The following is a 23,524-nucleotide window of genomic DNA, read 5'->3' on the forward strand; positions in this document are numbered from 1 at the left end:
CCGTTGCTGTATCAACTCCGGCTCTGCTTTGGATTTTTCTAAGCGTCTAAGTTATGAAAATAATGTTATTGATATGATTTCATGGAAACAGTATGAAAATTACAATGTATAGATGTTTTGTATGAATTTGGAGGCTACTTTCAATAAATTTGAACTGCTTAACATGTGTTAGATTAACTTAACATAACTTGCATATCACATTGTTTTTAATATGTATATTTAGGTAAATTTAGTAATTGTGTTTTGCTAAGCCTATGCGTAAATTAAACTAAAGAATATCATCAATAACCAAATTGTGCATCATTGATTTTTGTGTTCTAAAATCTGTTGTATATGTGTAACTATGTTTAATTATCAAATGGTAATACAAAATACTCTTATTTTATCTTAACGTAGCTTTCAGTTCACATTTACTTTATTTGATAAATGTATTGTGTTTTGCCACACCACTGATTAAATTAAACCAAGGAAAATATCATAAAACTAAGCAGTACACAGTGTTATTTTGTTTCTAAAATCAATTAAATATCTGTTACTAAGTATACTTAATGGTAAGTGTGAAGATTTAAAGGCAATGGACGATGGAACTGATTAAAAGAACTGGTTTGTGCATTAAGTAGTTTGTTGATATTTTTGTAGATTAGAATCAGAGATGCAATGAAACATATACTGTATTTGCTATTACATTTTTTAGTCCTCGATGCTTTGATAATCATATTAGTTCTGTCTGCGGTGTTTAATGCTAAATGATTTGTTTGAAATTTTTTATAGTATGGATATAGTTTCTTTACTATTTCAAAATACTGTATTGATAAGGCACAACAATATTTCTAAAGTTTATAACAGGTGACTTAGTTTTGCTAATGATTTATTGTGAGTGAAGAAACTGAAGATGGAAGGATTTGTGATTTAATATGAAGAAGAGTGAAATTAAAAAAAATGTCCATTTAAATTTAATAATTTGTATTTTTGCAACTTCAAAATAGAAATTTATAATGTTATATATAAAAAGATATGTAATTAAGGGAGATAAAGGTAAATTGTATGTGTAAGTTTTATTCGAAGATTTGGTCAGTTTTTCTCATTTCAGCCTACACAAGATTTAAAATTAATCAAAACCAAAATGGTGGTCCACTACTTACCAGATTTAAAAGTCATAACTTGAACGTTTCTATTAAGGCCATAAAAGTTGAATTTTGATTCTAAAAGCTTTGGCGGATGTGTAACTATTATATGCAACAGATATAAAGATTAAAATGTTTCTATTTTGTGTCCTCTTCCCGTTGCAAAGCACGGGTACAACAGCTAGTGTTTAATATGACTATCTCCAGACGAGTATAGAGTCGAGCAATATCAACCCAATACTCAAACTCTTTCCTCACTTTTCATCCAGAACTTTTCCCTTGCACAAACACCCATTCTGTGTAAGCTATTTACACCAACGTTTAATACACCACCTATCAGGAGGTTGAACACCATACTTTGTTCTAAATGCACGCTAAACAACTATCATTTACTTCTGCCGTAGTCAATAACACAAAAAGCTTTCTGTTGAGCGGTTGCCACCTTAGCATGAAATGACGCTGACTCCTTGCCAACAGCGCCTCAAGCGAACAAATGAGCAGCTAAATGAAACTATAGCTTCCTTAACTCGCCACAGATAGTGCTAAGCTTTCCTTTTTTTTTTGTAGAGTTTAAATTCCTAAAGTTGTTTGTGGTATTCATTTTGAATCACCAATCAGTTTTGTGTTCAGATCTCAAAAATGTACCTCTAATAATCAACTCAGTAAATACACACTTTAAATTAGAGATAAGTATGTTCATCTTTTTTAAAATAACAATTTGAAATGGTACATCTTTTCCATTTATCTAGTGACAAATACCGGTAGCTGTTTGTGTATTAAGAGCGTAAAGTACATCATTGCCGCTTAAGAACTGTAGAGGGCCGCACAAAGCTTTAGCTGAGTACACCCAAGATTTCTTCTACCACCATAATTAACTTATCATAATACATAAGCTTTTTATTTGTAAAATGCCATTTAGGTTATGTGGGACAACAATCAGTGTACACAATGTTCATCTAACTCCTCACTCTAATAGTGTCATTTGGCACTCACTCCACTACAATAGTTTAATCTGTAAATAGGTGATAAGAGTTTTGTGTAGTTTAGTGACTGGAATCAACCAATCACTTTTATAGGTGCATTACCGAATGTTCGTGTTTTATAGAAATGCCAACAGTGAAATCAGCTGGAAGCGGGGAATGAATAAAGCGGAAAGTAGCTATTTTGCATATTGCTTACAGGTGTGGCAATGTAATCATTTCAATGCAATGGTAGTAAATATCTCTTTTTTATATTTAGAGTTATTTAGGTTACGATATTAACTTTCCAGATGTTAGTTTTTTATAGAAACGCCAACAGTGAAATCAACTGATTTAGCAAGCGGGAATGAATGAAGCGGAAATGAGCTATTTTGGGTACTGTTTTAGGTATGTCAATGTAATAATTTCCATGCAGTAGTAGGAAAATAATTTCTCTACAAAAGTAATAATTATTATCTTAAACCTTATGCATAAAATACCTCATTGTTTTAAAAAGGATCTGGGAAATAATAAAACACAAATTGTTATGACTGTGTATTGGCCATTGATTTTTCCAGTGATGCTATCAGAGTTTTCAGTTCTTGGTTGTTCATTTCCAAATTCAATGTCTTTGTAACATTTCCAGTTTTTTCGTTTACATTCACATTGGAACAAAGATGAAAATTTACTTCTACCAATGGAGGAGGGGGATGTGCTACAGCCGAACTGGTTCCAAAAATGGCCTGAAACATTAGAAAAAATGTATAAGGATTGTTTTATGACTTGGATGGAAAGTTATATTAATTTAGTCACCTATTAGTATTACCATATATTTTCTTGTCTTTATTCTTTAGTCGTAGCAACAAAATAAAACATTGGCTAACTACTTAAATTAATAATTCAGGTCTTGAACCTATATCTAGGATACCTTAAAAAGAACATTATTTAGGTAAAACACTATAAAGTGGAGTAATTGCGTAAGGGAATATATGATTGTAAATTATCCAACTGCAACGTTTTGACATGCTAACACCGATCAATCGGATTCCACTATAAACTGTAGGTCCCTTTAGTTGCCATTAGCTGTATGGGCTATTAATTAACAGCTGTGTCTAAGGAATGTCGGCCTTAGTCACTAACAAGACTACAAGATCGCGCCACTCAACCTACACTCATCTCCATTCATACTTGGCTTAAAAAACCATGTATAGTCGCCATTTCATTGAACAGTATTAACAGTACAATCAATCAAAACTGACTCTTGAATTTTTAGCGCTTGTCACAATTTCACTAAAGAAATATAAATGTGAGTAAAATATGAAAAATTATTTTTTTTCCTCTAGGCTAATAAAATAAAATAGGTAACTTATCCAACAGTAGGGTGTCCATGGAGCGAGAATTCTGGGAAAATCGGGAACCATACGGATTTTCTTTGTCCCTGGGAAATTTACGTGAATTTTGTCCGAGATACAGGAATTTTTTTTTGGACGCTATTGCGTAACGCGGAGGAACTATTACATTTGGCAACAATATTATTCTATTTGATAGAATAAACACAAAAATACGCTTGTAGGATATAAAAGATTTTTATAAAACGTTTTTACAATTATTGTACATACAGTAGACTCCTTTTATCCGGACTCCTAGGAACCGAGGCCAGTCGGGATAACGGGTTTTCCGGTTAAATAGACATCCCCTAAAACTCGTTAAATTAGCAGCATCTACAGCCAATAATGATTAACATGTAGAAATAGTAAAAATAAACACTTTGGGAAAGTTACTATTTAAACACAAAACACCAGATGTCAAGGCTTTGTACATTTTTTAAATCTTTAACAAACAAAATAAATGGTAGGCCTATCAGCAATCTGACACATACTTTCTTCGATAAGCTTGTAAACATCCTTTATCATGGGTATGTGGTGGGAGTACTTTAATATTTTATAGGAAAAATCACAACTTTTGAACCCCAATTTTACAGAATGGGGATTGCACTCTTTTGTTTAGAATTATAAGGATCATAGCATTCTAGTTTTAACTAAAACTGGCATATTTTGAAAATCAGATTTTCCATTATTTTATGAGTTTTTTTATGGGAAAATAACAAAAATTACCGATACCATAACTTTTGAACCGTAATCTTAATAGCAATAGGGGTTGAACTATTATTTTTTAAATTATAAGGACCACAACATACAAATTTTAATCAAAACCAGTTTTTTTTTATCTTATTTTCCGTTTTTTAAGGAGTTTTAATGGGAAAATAACACAAGTTACAATAACTTTTGGACCATAATTTTTACAGCAATGAGAGTTATACCTGTGTTCAGAACTTAAAGGACTAAAACATACTAAATTTTTTTCGTTCAGGCCATTTTTGAGAAAATTGGATTTTTCTGTTGTTTTTATGGGTTTTTATAGGACAATCACCATTAAAAATCACAACTTCAAAATAGTTAAAAGAAACACCTGGAGCTACACCTATTACCATACCAAATTTCATCAAAACCGGACTACAAGTGTGGTCTGTAGCTCTCTGTAGGCTATGCAGACTCACACACACACAGACATCACTTTAAAAACTACTTTTTTGGGTTCAGGGGGACCCAAAACAAACATATCCACTCAAATTCAAAAACTTTGACAAAAACAATACTTTCTCATTTAACATTTACAAAAATATAAATTGTATGCCTTGCTTACACACTGCAACTAATTTGATTAATAATACTAGTAGGCTAATATAAGAATGAAATTTCAGTTCAGACATGTATCGATTTTAGAAATTTAAAAAACCGTTAGAAATTAAAAAAATAAAAAATCTTCTGGATGGGATGAAATTCCTATTGAATTAATTAAAAATTTCATAAACCATATTGCAGAGCCTCTGTGTCTAGTAATTAATCAATCAATGTTTTGATGAAGGTATTTTTCCCTATCAATTAAAAAATGCTGAGCTGAAACCACTTTTCAAAAAAGGCTCAGTAATGGACCCTGATAACTATTGTCCTATTTCAATACTCCCATCTTTGTCTAAAATCTTTGAAAAAATTGCTTACAACCAAAACTATTCATATTTCAAAATTAATGATTTATTTACCAATAAACAATATGGTTTTAGATCTGGGAAAAACACTATATCTGCTGTCTCAGATTTCATAAATCAGGTTTCTGATGGCTTGGATGGGTCTCAGAGCACAGCTGCGGTGTTCTGTGATCTATCCAAGGCATTTGATTGTGTAAATTACAATATTACAATATATTAATGAGTAAACTTAAATATTATGCATTTTCTGATATGGCTCTGTCTTGGATGCATTCATATTTGACTAACAGACATCAAAGAACAATAATCGTAAAAAATGGTAAAAAATGTATTTCACAGTGGCTTAACACTAAATGTGGGGTTCCGCAAGGGTAAATACTAGGCCCCTTGCTATTTTTAATATTTATTAATGACTTACCTCGAAATGTATCGTCTAACCTTATCTTATATGCTGATGACACTACAGCAATATTTAAATCAAATAATTTGCAAAATCTTAAACAAGAAATCAGTCTTTCTATTCTTAATTTATCTAATTGGTTTACAGCCAATGGGCTAAAACTTAATAATTCTAAAACACAGGTGATGTTATTTCTAACAATTCAGAATAGGCAAAACTCCACTGTTGAATTATCTTATGATAATAATATTATTTCCTTTACTGAAAATGCAAAATTTTTGGGTTTAGATATCGATAAGAATTTAACATGGAAAACACACATAAAAATGGTAGTTGGTTAATTAAATACGGCTTGCTTTCAAATACGTATGTTTTGAGAAATGTAATAGATTTAAAAACTAAACTTACAGTGTACTATGCAATGTTCTTTTCTGTCTTGCAATACGGGATTGAATTACGGAGAGCAACTTCTTACTCTAAAGCAGTTTTCAAAATTCAGAAGAAATTTATAAGGATTTTATCATTTATGCCTAAAATAACCTCATGCAGAGCTTTATTTGCTAAATATGAGATATTAACTTTGCCTTCACTTTATATATTTAAAACTAGCAGAGGACCCGTCCTTCGTCCGGGGTTGATGTAGGCTATATGGTGCTTTATGAAATCTCCATAGTAAATACCATGAAACGCTCGTAAAAAGTTGTTCATTAATAGAATAGAATGTGAAATCTTCAGAAAGTGTCAAAAGTTATAGATAGGTAGTAGCTACCTCTGGATTAGAAAACACCATAACTTACCAATCTATTATTATGATTTAAAAATTTGTGGAAAAGGAAATGGGGTGAACAATATTTCTCTCAAAATGGTGAAAATATACAACTAATTATCTCCTTGAGAAAAAGTTTCAATTTTTAAGGTGTGTGCCCTACTCTAAACACATGTTAATTGTAGAAAAAAGTTAAAATGATTGAAGTACATATAAACTTTATAATTTCATCATTTTGTACACCAAAATCTTTCAATAGGTACATTATTCACATTAGCGAAATTTTAAATAATTAATTAGGGTTAGATACAGCGACAGATATACAATCTGACTTATTTCATAAAATCAATAATCAATGAACCATCAAATATAAGAATAAATAAACATGTCACATGATTGTAGACAATATTATATGCCTATTTATAAGTCAGCTGTGGAATTGTGAATTAATGTGGCTTGACAGTTCAGCTTGTTTACATTTGGGTGGCATAGCAAATTGCAAACATTTTATTTGTTCTCATGGTAGCCATGGAGACCAATCAATATTTACTTTTAAAATCCTCACCTCAGAACCTTAAAAGCCAAAGGGGCAAAGCCCACGGTCAGTGTCGAATTGTGAATAGTCCTATAAGGGTCCTTGGTATGGTAGCTATATTTTTGTAAAATTTAAGCCCAGTTGCTTCAGTAGTTTTTGCGCCTATTAGTAATACACATACAGACAGACACCATTAGATTTTTATATAATAGTATAGATGATGGTGAATTTTAAAATTAATTATCAAATGTACAATGATAAACAAATCAGTCATCCATATCTTACACGCTCAAAAAATTTTCAATATCCAAGACATCGCCTTTGTTTATATGAAAGATCTCCTTATTATATGGGATTAAGGCTTTACAACAGCCTACCCACTAATTTCAAAGAAATTAACAGTATTTCAAAATTTTAAAATGATTTCAAACGATACCTTTTACAGAAAAATTATTATAAGATTTCCGATTATTTAAATGATAAGTAAATATATTTTAGTTTAAGCTATGTGGATTTTAGTTTTTTTTATGTAACGTAGTGTTTAAGATCTCTGACAATATCACCTGTTTCACCAGCTAACGCTGGATCTATCTCTGACAATATCACCTGTTTCACCAGCTAATGCTGGATCTGTGAAATGTTTTTGTGATAATAAAGTAATATTTCATTTAATTTCTCCATATTATACCATGGTATATGAGCAGGGCCGATTTACCAAATAGGCACGGTAGGCACGTGCCTATGGCACGAGGCAATTGGCTTTTTCAGGGGGTGCGGCAATTTATGAATACATTCCGCGGTCATGAGGACATTATCATCGTCTTGCGCGATCGTGGGCAAATTCGGATCACCACTTGCGGCCATAAAGACAACATCAATAAATTGTCCCCTGCGATCGTGTGGACGTAATTATCGCCTCCCACGATTGATTGCGGCTAAACGGTAATCACCTTCCGCGCTCTCGTGGAGATCATCACCGTCATTCGCAAATGAGGCAAAATTCTGTTTTTTCCCCGTGGTCATGTGGACATTATCATCCTCTTGCACGTTCGCGGCATAATTCTGATCATCCCTCTCGTATCAATATATATTGTTTCTACCGCAGTCCTGTAGCCATCGTAATCTTCTCCCGCGGTCATCATGACCTCGTTTAAAAACATCGTTTTGTTTATGTTTGAAAACATCGTAACCGCCTACCGCTATTGTGGCAAAATGTTAATAATATCCAGCAGTTGTGTGGAGATTATCATCGTCTTCTGCGATCGCGGCCAAATTCTTGCCGTTTCCTGTGGTGGTGTGGACATTACCATGGTCTTCCATGATCTCGGCAATATTCTGATTATCCCTCATGACTCAGTCTCCCGCGGTCACGGAAACGTCATGCGCAATTGCGGTAAATTGAAAATTCCTGGTAGAAATACAAATTTCATCCGTAATTCCCGGTTTAAAAAAAACTCACGCATAATTCACAGATTTCCCAGTTTTCCCGGTTGGTGGACACCCTGTTATATATTGCAAAGGGGGGCTACTATTAGTTGTGCCTAGGACGCTGACAGGGTTGAAAACGGCCCTGTACTTATTGAGGGAGAATATGAATGGATTGCAAAATAATTTTTTTGAGAGTAGAGCGGTGAAATTTGAAATAAATTTTAGTAGTTCACACAAACATGTACCTTAACATCGTTGTTTCCATATGCGGGATTTTATCCGGAAAACAAGATCCTTAGAGAGCGGGATTAAAACAGGACTTTCGGATCCGACAATTCATACTAAGCCTACAGTCTTTTCAGGTAAAAACCAACCCCAACTGCTTAAAGCCTATCCCAAATTCTGGTAGATATTTCAAAATTATAAATAAATAAAGAACTTTAATTATGTATGTAAATATAGGGAAAGCATTCAAACTAATTATTTTGTATTTCAATTTTAAAATCTTACCTTTTTGCGGGGAAGCCCCTGAAACCTCACGTCCCCCGCCCCCCCCCCCTCGTTCTAACTCTTTCTGGATCCTTGTCTTGTCAGACCTATCCAAAAGATTATTCCTGGAGCCGCCCCTGACTATACAAGAAAAATTTGGTAACTTATTTCCACTAGGCTAGTAGGCTACTAACCTTCAAGTTCCAATCAAAGTCAACTAATTGGTGGTTTGACATTTCTATGGATGCTTCAGTCCCCTCCATCTCGGTGTAACTTAATGAGGCTTAATCGTGCAATTGCAAATAAAAGACGAAACAGTAAAATATAGCTCACATTAAGTTATTTCATTTGTAATGTAAACTATGAAAGTCTTTTTGACATTTCATATTTTGACGTTTAATGTTGTTTTTCTCTACGAAATAAATAAATAAAACAGTGTTGCCAATTGCCATACTATTGGAATAAGATAGTGGAGAGTCAGTGCATCGGAGTTCTTTGGTTTTATATGTTTAATCTTTGATTTTGCATTCTTATTGTGAGTTAAAATAGACTATTCACTATAAAATCAATGGTTTTAACGGAAAAGTATTCTAAGACCTTTTTGCATTGGCTTCAAATACTACGAGTAAAATAACTCTAACATGGTATCATATTTGATAAGATTTCCCAGAATATATATTCTGGAAGCACTCATTTTTATAAAATTACTTATAAATAGTTATTGTTTAATTTTCTTCAATTTACTATAAGTTAGTGAGTTTATACGCTATGCTAAACTTAAAGCACGTACGTATTGAAAGTCTTTGAAATTACAATACAACTGAAAAGTTTCCACTGTTCTGTCCAAACGGTTTCTGTCTGATCCCGCCATTTCTCAGTTAACAATTTTAAAATCACACGTTAGATTCGTCAAGTCCGGTAATGGTAAAGAAAGGTTATTATTCTCGGTCGGAAATATTTTGAGTGATTTAAAAAAATTTTACGTTATTTAGAATAATTTAGGTGAGTATTGTAAGTTAGCATAGCAATTAAATACTAATATCAATATAACAACCGAACCAACTCTTGCAAATTTCTCATCTGCCTTATCGTTTCCTTAGGTTTACAAAAGTCATGGCTGGTTATTTTTGCAAAATTATATTTAGGCTTATGCTTAAATGGCTTAGCTGTTGCTATTTTTTTTTTAATGAGTGTTCTAAGACTGACCGTTGTCAGTGAAATGTCCTTCTAGTCTAACATTGTAAATTTTTGGTACATAGTTAAGAACAAAATTCATAATAGGCTTTCAGGATGCTATGCCTCCTATCATAAATACACTAGATTCTTATACATAGGCCTGGTAAAAAAAAACCCCAACGTTTTCATGTAGCCTACATGGCAACTGCAGACTATTGGAGATTAATGTAAAATCCTAACATCAATCCTATGATGGGTAAGTTAGATAAAGCCTGGTTTACACAACCCGATCTCGGGATCCTAAGTAGATCAGGCCCGATCGACGTTGGCCCTGAGATCTGATCGTGCAAACCCGTGTTCTTGGTCTTGATTTGGTTGGCGACCATGTAGGGAGGTCAGGAAAGATTGGATTTAGCCTATGGATGAAAAGCGGGGATAGCGCACAATCTAAAATTCTTCACTGCTTCGCGCTTAACTGTACTATTTTTTTATATGAGGCCACCATATTGAGCGGGAGCGAGCTGGTCTAGTGGTTAGAGCGCGGGACTCCAGTTCCTGAGGTCCCGGGTTCAAAAGCTGCCAAATCACCAATGGATTTTTTCTAAGTGATAATGCCGTAATCCCTAGATCTAGCCTGAAGTAGCCTAATGTGAAAAACAATTCCGGACTCGTGCCTAGGGGAAAAAACCATATTGAGGAAATTGTTGAAAATTGGGAGTGTCTTATGCAAAAACTCCCTAACTTGGGTCTTCAGCATCCAATACGTAGATAAGTCTTGCATGACTCAATACAGGTCATTGTAGGTACCGGTATATCCGCTTCATCCACATCCTCTTTTTTCCTCCTTTCTGTTATAACACACAGTCAATGCAGTTAATGCTAGGCTACTCTAACAACTTGCCACTTCAATAAATACAAGCCATTACATTACACTTTGAGAACTTTCAAAAACAGCTTTTTAGCTAATAATGACGTTCTTCAACGAGGGAAAGAAACACACTGAGCTCAGATCGGGCGCAGAAAACAGATCGTGTAAATAGGCCTACAATGCTCTGTTGAACCGGTGACAGGGCGGTCGGGACCAAGAACGGGAACGGGTGTTCTGGAAAGAGGCATGTAAGCCGGGCTTAAATCTAACTTAAGTCCATGTTATACTCTATTCACAAAATTTAGGCAGTTTAAGGGGAAGCGATATCATTCCTTCTTTTCTACCTCACCCGAGCATTGAGACAGCAACTGATCAGCTGATGTAGGATCCTACATTAAGCTAAAAAAAAATTGGTAGGGGAACCCAAGAAACCTTCCCCTTGTAACTTAAACAGCCTACCCTTTAAGTTAAATTTTGTGAACTTTTAGGCTAGTGCAGAGTAGCTTGAATCTCCTAAAAAGCAATGTAGAGTTTGTAAACTTAGATTCTAAAGCCCATCATGTGGTAGGTATCTATAAAATTATTATCTTGCCATTGTAACCTACTGCCAAAGCAACAGTCACGGATTCGGTGAAGAATTTTCTTTAATGATCTATAGCCTATAGGATGAAATTTCCTGGTCTGAGCTTTCATCAAAAGAACTGATGTATTTGTTAAATACCCCCGCCACAGCAAACCTGCCAACTAAGCAAATTTCTATTTGTGTGAATTGATTTTCAATTAAATCTATTTAAATAGGCCCTAACTCATTAGGTTCAATGAGTACCTAGGTTTGCTGCTTCAAGGAAACTACTTAAGTGTATTTTTAGTAAAATATTAATAACTTATAGCTTAGTAGGCTATTTAAAAATAAATTTGCCAAGTTTGATCAAAATATATCCATAAACAAACAAACTTCAACATTTTACAATATTCTCCAAAAGAATAACATGGGAATTTTAAATTTAAAATTAGTTGTATTTTCTCCGTTACTAATAACTGTACAAAACACTTCCGATATAATAAATTATTTGTTTTTTCAAGCTCTTTAAAAAGGTCTAGAGAAAAATTGGGAAATTTTGTGTTTTGAGGGTCATAAAATCCATTTTTTACCCCATAAAACCCCCTGTAAAACCCCGTTCCTATGGTCCGATCATTTTGGTTCGCGAACTTATTCGAGTTTATCCCGCATTACACCTTTAAACCAAATTTCATCAATACCAGGTCCTATATAAAAATTTGAACAAATTGTGTTTTTGGCCTCTGGGGACATCAAAATGGAAAAGTAAATCGGTCCCGGGCCTAGGTCTTACCGTGGCACCTATGGTAATAGCTACTTTCCTATAGGGAAATTCGCTAAAAGAATTAAGAGGATTTTATACTTATAGTCTGCTTATAGTAGTAATTTATATCCTTGAGGTAATAGGCCCATATCTGTTAGGTACATATCTGTTGGGGCTGTGTACGTCACCTAAAAATAATCTGGGAAAGGGTTTATGCTGTGGTAGCATTTTTAGCATTTCATTATACACAATTAAAAAATGCTACATTGTTTTTGCAGGCTATAGCAAAATTGCTTCAAATAAAACTGAAGCTGTAATGTTCAAACATGTGATTTTACTGGTAATTTTTTTTATATTTGCTTAAAGAATGTTATTTAATTGTATTTTTTAATACCATTTTAAAAATCTATATCGATTCCCAGGTAATTGACCGAGTTTTGAGAATATGTTGATGTTTGGTTCAAATTTACAGCAATGTCTCGATTCTCATTAGCAACTGAAAAGTGAATTAGTTGTGTCTTTGACACATTCATAGATAGACCATTTGCTGTGAACCAGTCTCCGAGGAGTTGAAACTCATTAGTAATTAAGTCTTGTTTAAAATCCAATGTTTTTCTTTCAGCCCTAATTTAATATAAAAATGTCAACAAACGGAGAGAAAAAGACGGAAGACAAGAGTGCAAAACTTGATGACTACACAAGGATTGAGAAGATTGGCGAGGGTAATTTTGCTAACTTATATTTAATCACTCTTTTTTAATTAGTCTCACTATTATTAAATAAAATAGGTATTGCAGTACAAAAGCTGTAAAACCTTTTGATTAAATACAATTGTTTGCGATCCTAGTAATTGGACTATCTATCCTTTCATTTTAATTCACCTGCTTGTCACGTTTAGTTAGTAACATTGTAATAGAGATTTATAAAAAGAGTTTTAAACAGTTGTTATCATAGTCTACATTTTCTGGGAGTTTTTAATAAAATAAACATAAATATTTTAATTTTTATCCCAAAGTAACTAAAAAAGCAAGGCCTAACATAAAAATTAAGACCTAGCTTCCAAAATACACTTGAACTTATATAGTTTAAAATCAAGATAAGTAACAAGATTTTTACGATGCCAAACACCCTGTGTTTTAAGGCAATGGCTTGAGTAATGGTTGAATGTAGAATGGATATGATATGATAGCTTTGTTACTGACTAAGATCACCTGGTTCTGTAGCCAGGACCATATTTATTAGAAGCCCAATGATCAAGGAAAGCTGGGTTCTGTTTTGAGTCTTCAAAAAGCTAGGTACCGGTACTGATTACTTCAGGTTTGAATCAGCAACTTTTTGATTAGTACCTAGGGGATTAGTCAATAGTTATTTATAAAAAATGTTGTAATGTTTAAGGAACCTATGGTGTGGTGTTCAAAGGAAGGAATAAAAAAACAGGTGAATATGTTGCAATCAAGAAGATTCGTATGGAGAGTGAGGATGAAGGGATTCCCTCTACTGCCATTAGGGAAGTGTCTTTGTTAAAGGAGTTGGTGCATCCCAACATTGTCTGGTAAGTCGAAACTTGAGAAAAACTTATGTCTCTTGTATTTACTCTGCATTGGGGAAAATGAAGAAATGGGGACAAGGCTATTCTAGTTGCTTAGAGCGCAGTTCTTCTATCCTGGTGGCGCTGGTTCTAATCTCGCTAATGTTTCTATAAGACAGCCCACCCTTGCTAGTCCGACAAGTACGGGACTGACGCAGTGTCGGATTATCGAAAATGGCTATTCTGTAATGCATTTGATTGCCAAAAAGATATAACTACCATTTTAAACAATGTATTATTTTACAGTGTTACAAATAAGGCGGGCATTTCAATTACAGTACTGTACGTACATCCCAAAAAATATGCATAAAGGTACACAACTACTGTACACGAACACTTGCACTTACTAACAAAGAAAATACCACTGCACCGGGAAAGTGTACTGCACGTCCCGAAAGTCAACTGAACACTGAACGGAAGTGCTCCGACGGCAACGAGGCGTGAGTCACAGTGTCACAGTGTGTGTTTTATGTCACTGCATGCTTGATTTTTGGCTCCCGTAGCGTACGTCGGATTTCAAAGCGTCGGACTAGCAAGGGCCATAATAGATTCTAGGTAAAATGTGAGCATCTAAAATAACAGATCGTTTAAATGAAAATTTTAATCACTGACTTTAAACCATTGATTTCAGCTTACAAGAAACTCTGATGGATGAAACCAGGCTTTACTTGATTTTTGAATTCCTGTCAATGGATCTGAAGAAGTATTTAGATTCAATAGATTCTGGAAAGTACATGGAACCAGCTGTAGTCAAATCCTACTTATTTCAGGTACAAGTTTGTTGTAAGAAATTATCACATGTTTAGCAACTTACAAGTCTTATGTTTTACAACAAGAAGATGTTTTAGGTAGGCAAACGATACAAGCTTACAGATGAATTTCAGCCGCTTCTTTTCTTCTTTATGATTATGTATGTTACATTGTCCTTAGTTCTGATTATTTCCTGGACTGGATTAGGCTTCTCGATCTTCTCCTAACCCCCGACTGTTCCTATTCCACCTTACTCCATCTCCATTCCTGTTCTGCCTACCTCGCTATTTGCTTATTTATTTATCCACTTCATCTATCCACCTTTTTAGATCACAGTACTAAAAAAATGTAGCCTATACATGGTACCTAACAATTTATAAATTAAGGGGATAAGCCATGAATCATTATTCAAATTGTAATAACAGTTCAAAATTGTCAAATTGTTCAATTCCATACTTTTAGTTTCAATAAAAGCAATTTTAACTGGTACAGGGCCTAGGCTATTAAAATATGTGTAACACTTAATAACCTAGTGTGTTTGAAATATTGACAACTCTGTCAGTCAGCAGCAAAATATTGGATAATTAATTAATATATGGTGTCGCACCTCTACATCTATCCTTCTTCCCAACTCAAACCCTCTCCTTGTTTGAAGTTGCTGTGAGTGGAACAGTGAAATTTTCTAGTTTTTAATACAACCCAATTTAAAAGTTCTTTGTGTCAGAATAGACTCCTATTCAAGGTATGTATTTTATCCTAACAAACTAAGCCCTTGTGATCTATGTTGTACATCTTTAATGTTTTGTATATTGTTTTACCAGCGTGTTTGTTGTTTTCACAGATAATGCAAGCCATTGTGTTCTGTCACATGCGTCGTGTGCTACACAGGGATCTGAAACCCCAAAACTTGCTGATTGACAGCAAAGGGCTGATTAAGGTTGCTGACTTCGGTTTGGGTCGAGCGTTTGGCGTCCCAGTGCGAGTTTTCACTCATGAGGTACTTATGAAGCTATAGAGAAAACTAAGCTGTACACTAGACCGTGGTCTTAAGATAGCTTCTTATTTACTTTTCCCATAAAAACAATATTCTGTGTATCAAGGAGGGTTGTGTACAAATGAATTTACCCAAGAAAAGACTTTAAATCGGGTGATAGCACAAAACAAGTTCAATACAAAAATAATTTGATAATTTGTCCCTTTAAGGGGAATCCTTCAGAAGGATGTAGTGGGCCTGGAATCTATTTCCTTAAGAAAAACTCTCAGAAAATCAGAACCATATTATGTGAGGTTGGAGGTAGCTGGGAGTTGTACTGATGACAATTCTTTATGTTCAAAATCAACAAGCCAAGGTCTTTTGTCAGCTGAGAACTGTGTGTATTAAGTACAGTAAACCTTCGATAGTTCGACACGGGATGAGCTAATTTGTCAAGTTATATTTAATGGTTATTATTGTCATGTAAGCTGACTTGAACATTAATTTGGATTAAATAAATATATAGGATGGAGAGGACACAGCTAACTCGCCTGATGAAAGGTTGCAGACGAGTCAAAGAACACATAAAACACACACATAATAATACTTGATATTTCGCCTCTTTCAGAGGCTTCTTCAGAAGTAGGCCTAGATGGTAGTTACAAGAACATCACAAATCCAAGCTAAATTCTTTTTCCTAAAAATTGAACATTAATTTGTATTTTATTGTTGACTTGAGACTCAACTAATGTAAACAGTGAGATTGTTAAGCTATTTAGTATTAATTAAATTTGGGTGATTTCTATATAAGACTTGTGTTTTTACTTTCCTGTATTAAACTCCATTCAAATCAAATTTTTTACTCCCTGTAGTTCAACATTTTGATATTTCGACATCCCTTAAGTCCACAAAGTGTCGAACTATTGAGGTACTTGTAATATGTTAATATTTCATTAAACTTTTTTGTTACACAGTTATACTTTACCAAATTTGCTGCTGTAGTATGAATTGATTTATATTTTATACAAGTGTCCCTAAAAATAACTAGCCTACTCAAATATTGTTTGAAAGGTGCTTTTATGTTGTAAATAATGAAGGTGATGTTTGCCACAGGTTGTAACGCTGTGGTATCGAGCACCTGAAGTACTGCTCGGCTCCACCCGTTACTCGTGTCCCGTTGACATCTGGTCTGTCGGATGTATCTTTTCAGAAATGGCGACTAAGCATCCATTGTTCCAGGGTGACTCTGAAATTGATCAACTCTTCCGTATATTTAGGTATGTCAGGATACTTTGTCATATTTATATGATAATTCAACATACACAAAAAAATGACTGTTTTGATGACTAGGGATGGGTGGGGGAAAGTTAAAAGTTAAAGTAGTAAATATGTTTGCAAAATGGGAATGAAAAAATATTTTAATTTTTAGTCTTTATCGTACTGTTCTGTCATCAGGTCTGCAATTTCGAGATTGCAGCACTGTTGTTAATGACAAGCACAGAAGTAAAATCTTGACCGTCTCCTTCAATTAAAGGGACATCATTATCTCAAACTGCCACAAAGGCAAAATTTTGAACGTCTCCTTGTTTTGCTGGGACATCATATCACTTTGGCGTCACAGTGTTATCACTGAGGGTTGGAAAAATCCCTACCCAAGAGAATTATGATTTAAATGTAATTCCCAAATATTAAAAATATACTTTTGCTAAAAAAATCCCAATATTTTGTGTTCAGTCATTTCTTATAATTACGACTGGAAAAGAATCTTGAACATATTTTTATGCATATAACTCTAGATAGTGTCTTTTCTCTCAGTATAATCTCACTTCTGTTGTGTAGAGTACTGTCCACCCCTACTGAAGAGACTTGGACTGGGGTGTCTCAGTTGCCTGACTACAAGCCTACCTTCCCCAACTGGACTCAGAACAATCTGTCTTCTCACACCAAGAACATCGACGACATCGGCTTGGACCTTCTTCAGGTCTGTGGTAGATAATATTCTCTGCTTTTAATACTGAACCAATGTTTATGTTAACTGTTTACAATCTGTCTTTGTTTCTTACCATTAGTTGAATTAAGCCAAGTGCCTACTCTGACCAGGCAAAAACGTTCATTCTCTTATGAAGTCTAAATTGAATAGGAAATGTGTCCGTTTAGGTGCTTTGGATATTAGCTAAAGACCCTTTGAGCTCCAGAATTATTCATTGTGACATAGTTATATCCCCTTTAAAAATTGTTTCCTTCAAATAAACAAAATCCATACTTTTTAGAAACGGTGTTTTGGTAAACCCTCAAAGTAAATACAGTATGTAAAAAATAGCAAAATGCCTAATTTGAGGTGCAAAGTGTCATGTTGGAATCTTCCCATTTGTCAACTTTCACTCGTTATCAAATTGTTCACCATATTATTATTTTATTTGCCACCAAGTCCTGCTTCAAATCTGGCTTATTTCCCAGATTTTAGCATGCCAGGTAAAGGTTTTAATCGTTTTTGGTGAGTTATGCTTGCTTAGATAAGTTGTAATGAAGATTTGATTTTGTCACTCTTAGCAATATAAATGTTACAAAAATATAAGCTCCTTTAGAGCTCAAAAGCTTAAGAGGGGTAGTTTTACTTAAATTACACAATTATTGTTGTTTTCCTTACTTCTTATTGTTAGACTAAGTCTGACACTTGGACTTATTATAAATTGCTTTGCATTAGTAAACTCAATTTGTCTGGTAATGTTTATTTTGGGAAATGCATTTACACACACACCCTATGTGTCAATGTCATAACATCTAATCTGACCTTCATCAAGATGTCTTGATAAACACTGTTCATCTGTACTGTAACTGGCTCATATCCCATTTAATTCACTAACAATATGTTAAACTAAAATGGTAAAATATAAAAAATAATACCCCCGTCGCAGCAAACCTGCATACTAAGCAAATTTCCATTTACCCGGCTTGATTTCTACTAAAATATTCCCTATAAATTTTCAGATTTATTTCCTATTTAAATAACATTAATTTTAGTGAGTAGTTAGGTTTGCTGCTACGGGGAAGATGTTGAGATGTGTTTTTTCAATTGAAATATTGATAGCTTAGTATGAAATAAACCAAATTGCCAAATTTGATTAAAATATATCCATAAACAAGCAAACTAGAAGTTTATTTATTCTCCATAAGAATAACATGGGAATTTTAAATTTACTTCATATTTTGAGTTGTTTTTGTCTCTGGATCACAGAACAAACTATAAAAGGTATAAAATTACCTGAGTACTGCCAGAATGATCCTGTTGGTCCTTACGGATCATTGGCGTAGTCCGTAAGGACCAACAGGATCATTGTGGCAGTACTTAGGTAATTTTATACGTCTTTTATAGTTTAAATTTACAATTTTTTAAATTTTTCCCGTAGTCAATGAACATTCAAAAACACTTCAATATACTAAATTATTTGTTTTTTTAAGCTCTTCAAAATGATCTAGAGCGAAATTTAGAAATTTTAAGTTTTTAGGGTCAAAAATGAGAAAAACCCATTTTTACCCCATAAAACCCCCCATAAACCCCCGATCCCATGGTCCGATTATGCTGGTTCGCGAACTCGTTCGAATAAATGTAGGTTTACACGTTTGTACCAAATTTCATCAAAATCGGATCAATTTTGCTCGAGTTATCGCACTAACGGACACATATATAAATATATATATATATATATATATGAATTTGAACGGATGGTGTTTTTGGCCTCTGGGGACCTCAAAGCGAAAAAGTAAATCGGTCCCGGGTCTAGGTCTTACCATGAGACCTACGGTAATAGCTTATTCCCTATATGGGAAATTCGCTAAAATAAACTTTTGATGCATACTTCAACCAATTTTTAGCTAAAAAAAAATACAATTCAATTCGGCTAATTTGAAATTGTATTATATTGAAGTAAACATCGGCATATCTGCCATCTAGGGAAGCTACCACAGAAAAGCAAAATGTTAAGCTACTGATACTGTAATAGTTTTATGATTATTCTGCGCTAATAACTTCCTGGAACTTTTTTCAGATGTGTGTTAATTGTTCATAAATTCATTTTTCTTTAATGTTATTACAAGCCAAGTGGTCTTCCTTCAAACAATTTAATCAATCTTTATATTTATAAAATAAATAAAAAACTAGAACTAGAGGAACTACGAGCTAGCTTAAAAAATTACCCAGGTTAACAACAACTAAGTATTGTTATTGTATTATTTGTTGATTTCAATCCTTGGCTTTACCTGAGTTATTGAAACCACTAGATCTTGTCTCGGAAAAAGTCACCTCAGGACCTAGTGATTTGTCAGACTATATAAAATGAAAATGATATTTGTTTTCTGATTCCAGAAAATGCTGATATACGACCCAGCAAAGAGAATCTCAGGCAAAGAAGCACTGAAGCATAAATACTTCAGCGATGTAGACCGCTCTAAGTTGCCTATCTCGTCACTGTATTTGTAAAACCCTTGTTACATTCCTCGTTGCAGGACTGTTTCCTGTTTGTACATTATTTTAGTTATACTATTGAACGTCTTTCTTCTTTACTATCCTAGCTCAATATATTACTTAGGCTTAATTGGCGGAGGTGAAAAGATCATGATATTTCGAAAATGTTCATAATATGTTTATGGAGTTTACTCTTTTTAAGGTGAGTTGTCGTAAGAAGCAAACCTCAGCTCAGAACAATTTCTACACTCTGGCGGAACTGTGTGCCTTACCATGTCATTGTGTTAAAATAGTTTTTCTTTTTCTTAACTTAGATAACAATTTTATTTCATATTTAATATTTGTAACATAATATCAGCATTAAACTGGTTAATTTTGTGAAAGTTTGATTTCATTACCTGTCCTTAAAATGTACTGCAAGGTTCTTCTTCTCTAAAAATAATATTTCTATAAGATAAAACTTTAGTTTCAATGCAGATTTTTGCTTAATGGAATGGTCAAAATCAAAACCATTTTACAAGCTTTGAAAATGGCCAGCCTTTCTAGTCTCATAATTGATGTTAACAAGAAACTATTTCAAAATCAGCTGTCTATGCTGCTTGTGAGGCAAGTATGATTGGCCATTTTCTTTTGCATATCACTTACCATGAATATGATGGCTTCTTCCTACCAGCTAGGATTTAGATTACCTATATAAAGTTGCTCACTGTGTATCACAACTTGCTCAAATCGATCTAGGTCTTACAAAGAGACCTAGCTCATTCCCTACATGAGAAATTGCTAAAACCAAAAGAGATTAAGTAGAACCTTTACCCTATTGATGCTGGAACCGAAACAATCAAACTCCCCTCTGTCATTTGTGGTAGATGAAGATAAGACTTGACCCCAAGATTTGTTTGAAAAATGAAAATGCAAAAATGTTATTTTACTTTTCCACCTATACCATAGTATGTGGAGAAAGTATTGTTTTCGTCAAAATGTTAAAGTTTTGAGTGGATATATTCGTTTTGGGTTCCCCTGAACAAAAATTTTCGAAGTGATGTCCAGACATACACATCCAGATGTGTATGAGCTACAGACCACACCTGTAGTCCGATTTTGATGAAATTTAGTTTGTAGGTACTAACTAAGCCATGGTATTCCCAGATGTTTTTTTCATTTTTTTTTAAATTGAGATTTTACCATAAAATAATGGAAAAATAGGATTATTTCAAAAATGGCCTGAACAGTTTTGATACAAATTTAGTGTATAAGTCCTTTAAATGCTGAACAAAATGGTAAAAATCCCATTTCTCGTCAAAGTTATTTTAATTATCTTATCGTGTGCAGCAAGGTGCCACTTTGCTCACTAGTTACACAAATAACTATAGTCCAGTCAGCAGGTAGTTTTAGATGGAAAAAGGTCGGAAGTTAATGAAACTTGGGGATGTTATTTTGGGATGATAAATCAACATTTTCCCAAGTTTTGGACCTCGAGGACCCTGTGGAAAAAAGATGGTGGGAGAAAAACTTCAAAATTTTGTACACTTTTTTGTTTTTTTCTCAATAACTTTTTTCCCTTACTTCCTACCGAAAAAGCATACGTTACACTTTTGTAGAGCGTTAAATTTCCTACAATTCTACAGTTCAAACATGTTTGTACAATAATTTGTTACCGAGCAATAGTATTTTTATTTTAATATATTTTAAAAAATACACCAAAATATGCAAAAAGGCAGATTTTCTACTTATTTTTTCTGTTGCACGCAAATTAATACTTAATTTTGTAGTAATTATCGTTCCAGGTTATAAGCACCATATCCGGATACTCCCACGCCTCACCCACCCCGCACTCAACTGATCAAGGTGGCTTTCTACACCCTGGTTTCACACTATCACAATATTATTCACAATTACAATTGATTAATATGTTGTTAAACACTACCATCAAAACATACATCAGTGACGTTAACTGCCACTTCGCACGAGAAATAAGCATATCATACATGAAGAAAATAATGGATGAAAATGTTGAAGAATTGAAACTCAAACGGATGGACAAGGTGGTGATTCTCACTTCTGTTTCATGCTCGTTGAAAATTTCTGGTAAAAAACTCACTGTCTATCCTCTCACTCTTTTCCAGTGTGTCTGCGTCGCAAAAATATTTGAGTAATATATAAATAAGGTCTTTAAGTTTGAACTCGCCCCCTTACCCATATCAATCTTTATCGAGGAAGGAATGTGCAAGGGAACAAAGTCTGTAATGTACTCACTTTTCACTCCTATAGAGAAAGTAAACATTGTCAACAGGAAATATAACGTAATTAGAGGTTACATAAAGTGGTGTGGAACAAAACTCCTACAAGCATCTGAGGACGCCGACATGATGATCGTCAAAACCGACATATCCAAGGCTAACGAATTCGATAGCGTCGTCAATACTGTTCAAGATGTAGACACACTTATTCTCTTGACAGCATTAGGAAATAATACAAATAATGTCTATCTTCATAAAAAGTGGGAGGCGCACATATCCCGGTGTCTTCTACTCTCCAAGTTTCTGCTCCTCTCCTCCACACAGCAGGTGGTTTTGATAACACCTCAGCTGCGAAAAGTAACTGATATCAAGACCAAAAAGATCTGAATATGGTTGGTTTTCATCGAAGAACAAAATTAGCATTTGAGAATTGGGGTTGGGTTTGGAAGGGATGGGTAGTATGGTGGGGGAGGGTGTATCCAAATATGGTGCTTATAACTTGGAACCATAATTACTAAAAAATTTTGTGATAATTTGCGTGCAACAGAAAAAATATGTAGGAAATCTGTTTTTTTTTTTTTCATATTTTGGTGATTTTTTTAAAGATACATTAAAATAAAAATACTATTGCTTGGTAACAAATTATTGTACAAACATGTTTGAACTGTAGAATTGTAGGAAATCTAACACTCTACAAATGTGTAATGTATGCTTTTTCGGTAGGAAGTAAGGGAAAAGTTATTGAGAAAATACCCCCGCCGCAGCAAACCTGCCGTCTAAGCGAATTTCCATTTGGCTTTTCAATCGATCTATTTAAATAACATTAGGTTTAACGAGTACCTAGGTTAGCTGCTACAAGGAAACTAATAAAGTGTGTGTTTTGAATAAAATAATTATTGCTTAGTAGAAAATGAATATATTTGCCAAGTTTGATCAAAAGATATCCATAAACAAGCAAACTACAACATTTTACAATATTCTCCATAAGAATAACATGGGAATTTACAAATTTACAATTTTTTTAGTTTTCTCCGTAACCAATAACCGTACAAAAACGCTTTGATATACTGAATTGTTTGTTTTTTTAAGCTCTTTAAGAAGGTTTAGAGAAAAATTGGGAAATTTTGTGTTTTGAGGGTCAAAAGTGAGAAAAACCTATTTTTACCCCATAAAACCCTGTTCCCATGGTCCGATCATGCTGGATTGCGAACTCATTCAAGTTTATCCCGCCTTACACCTTCAAACCAAATTTCATCAAAATCGGATAAAAATTACTCAAGTTATCGTGTTCACGGACACATATATATATAAATCTATCTATCTATATATATATATACATATATAAAAATTTGAACGAATGGTGTTTCTGGCCTCTGGGGACATCAAAATGAAAAAGTAAAT

General features: G+C 33.9%; 1 protein-coding gene across 1 annotated transcript; it reads left to right on the forward strand.

The window, feature by feature from the left end:
- The first annotated feature begins 9,612 nt into the window (after positions 1 to 9,612).
- On the forward strand, positions 9,613 to 20,269 carry LOC128999850 (cyclin-dependent kinase 1-like). Its single transcript, XM_054426559.1, has 8 exons — positions 9,613 to 9,749; positions 12,736 to 12,835; positions 13,509 to 13,665; positions 14,333 to 14,471; positions 15,293 to 15,448; positions 16,538 to 16,701; positions 17,264 to 17,405; positions 19,788 to 20,269. Exons 2-8 carry the CDS (start codon positions 12,754 to 12,756, stop codon positions 19,899 to 19,901), a joined length of 954 nt encoding a protein of 317 aa, XP_054282534.1. The 5' UTR covers positions 9,613 to 9,749; positions 12,736 to 12,753; the 3' UTR covers positions 19,902 to 20,269.
- Positions 20,270 to 23,524: the final 3,255 nt, after the last annotated feature.

This window comes from Macrosteles quadrilineatus, unplaced genomic scaffold (assembly GCF_028750875.1).
Source record: "Macrosteles quadrilineatus isolate MER2022 unplaced genomic scaffold, UCM_ALF_1.0 Scaffold_8__2_contigs__length_117827958, whole genome shotgun sequence".
Lineage (NCBI taxonomy): Eukaryota > Metazoa > Arthropoda > Insecta > Hemiptera > Cicadellidae > Macrosteles > Macrosteles quadrilineatus.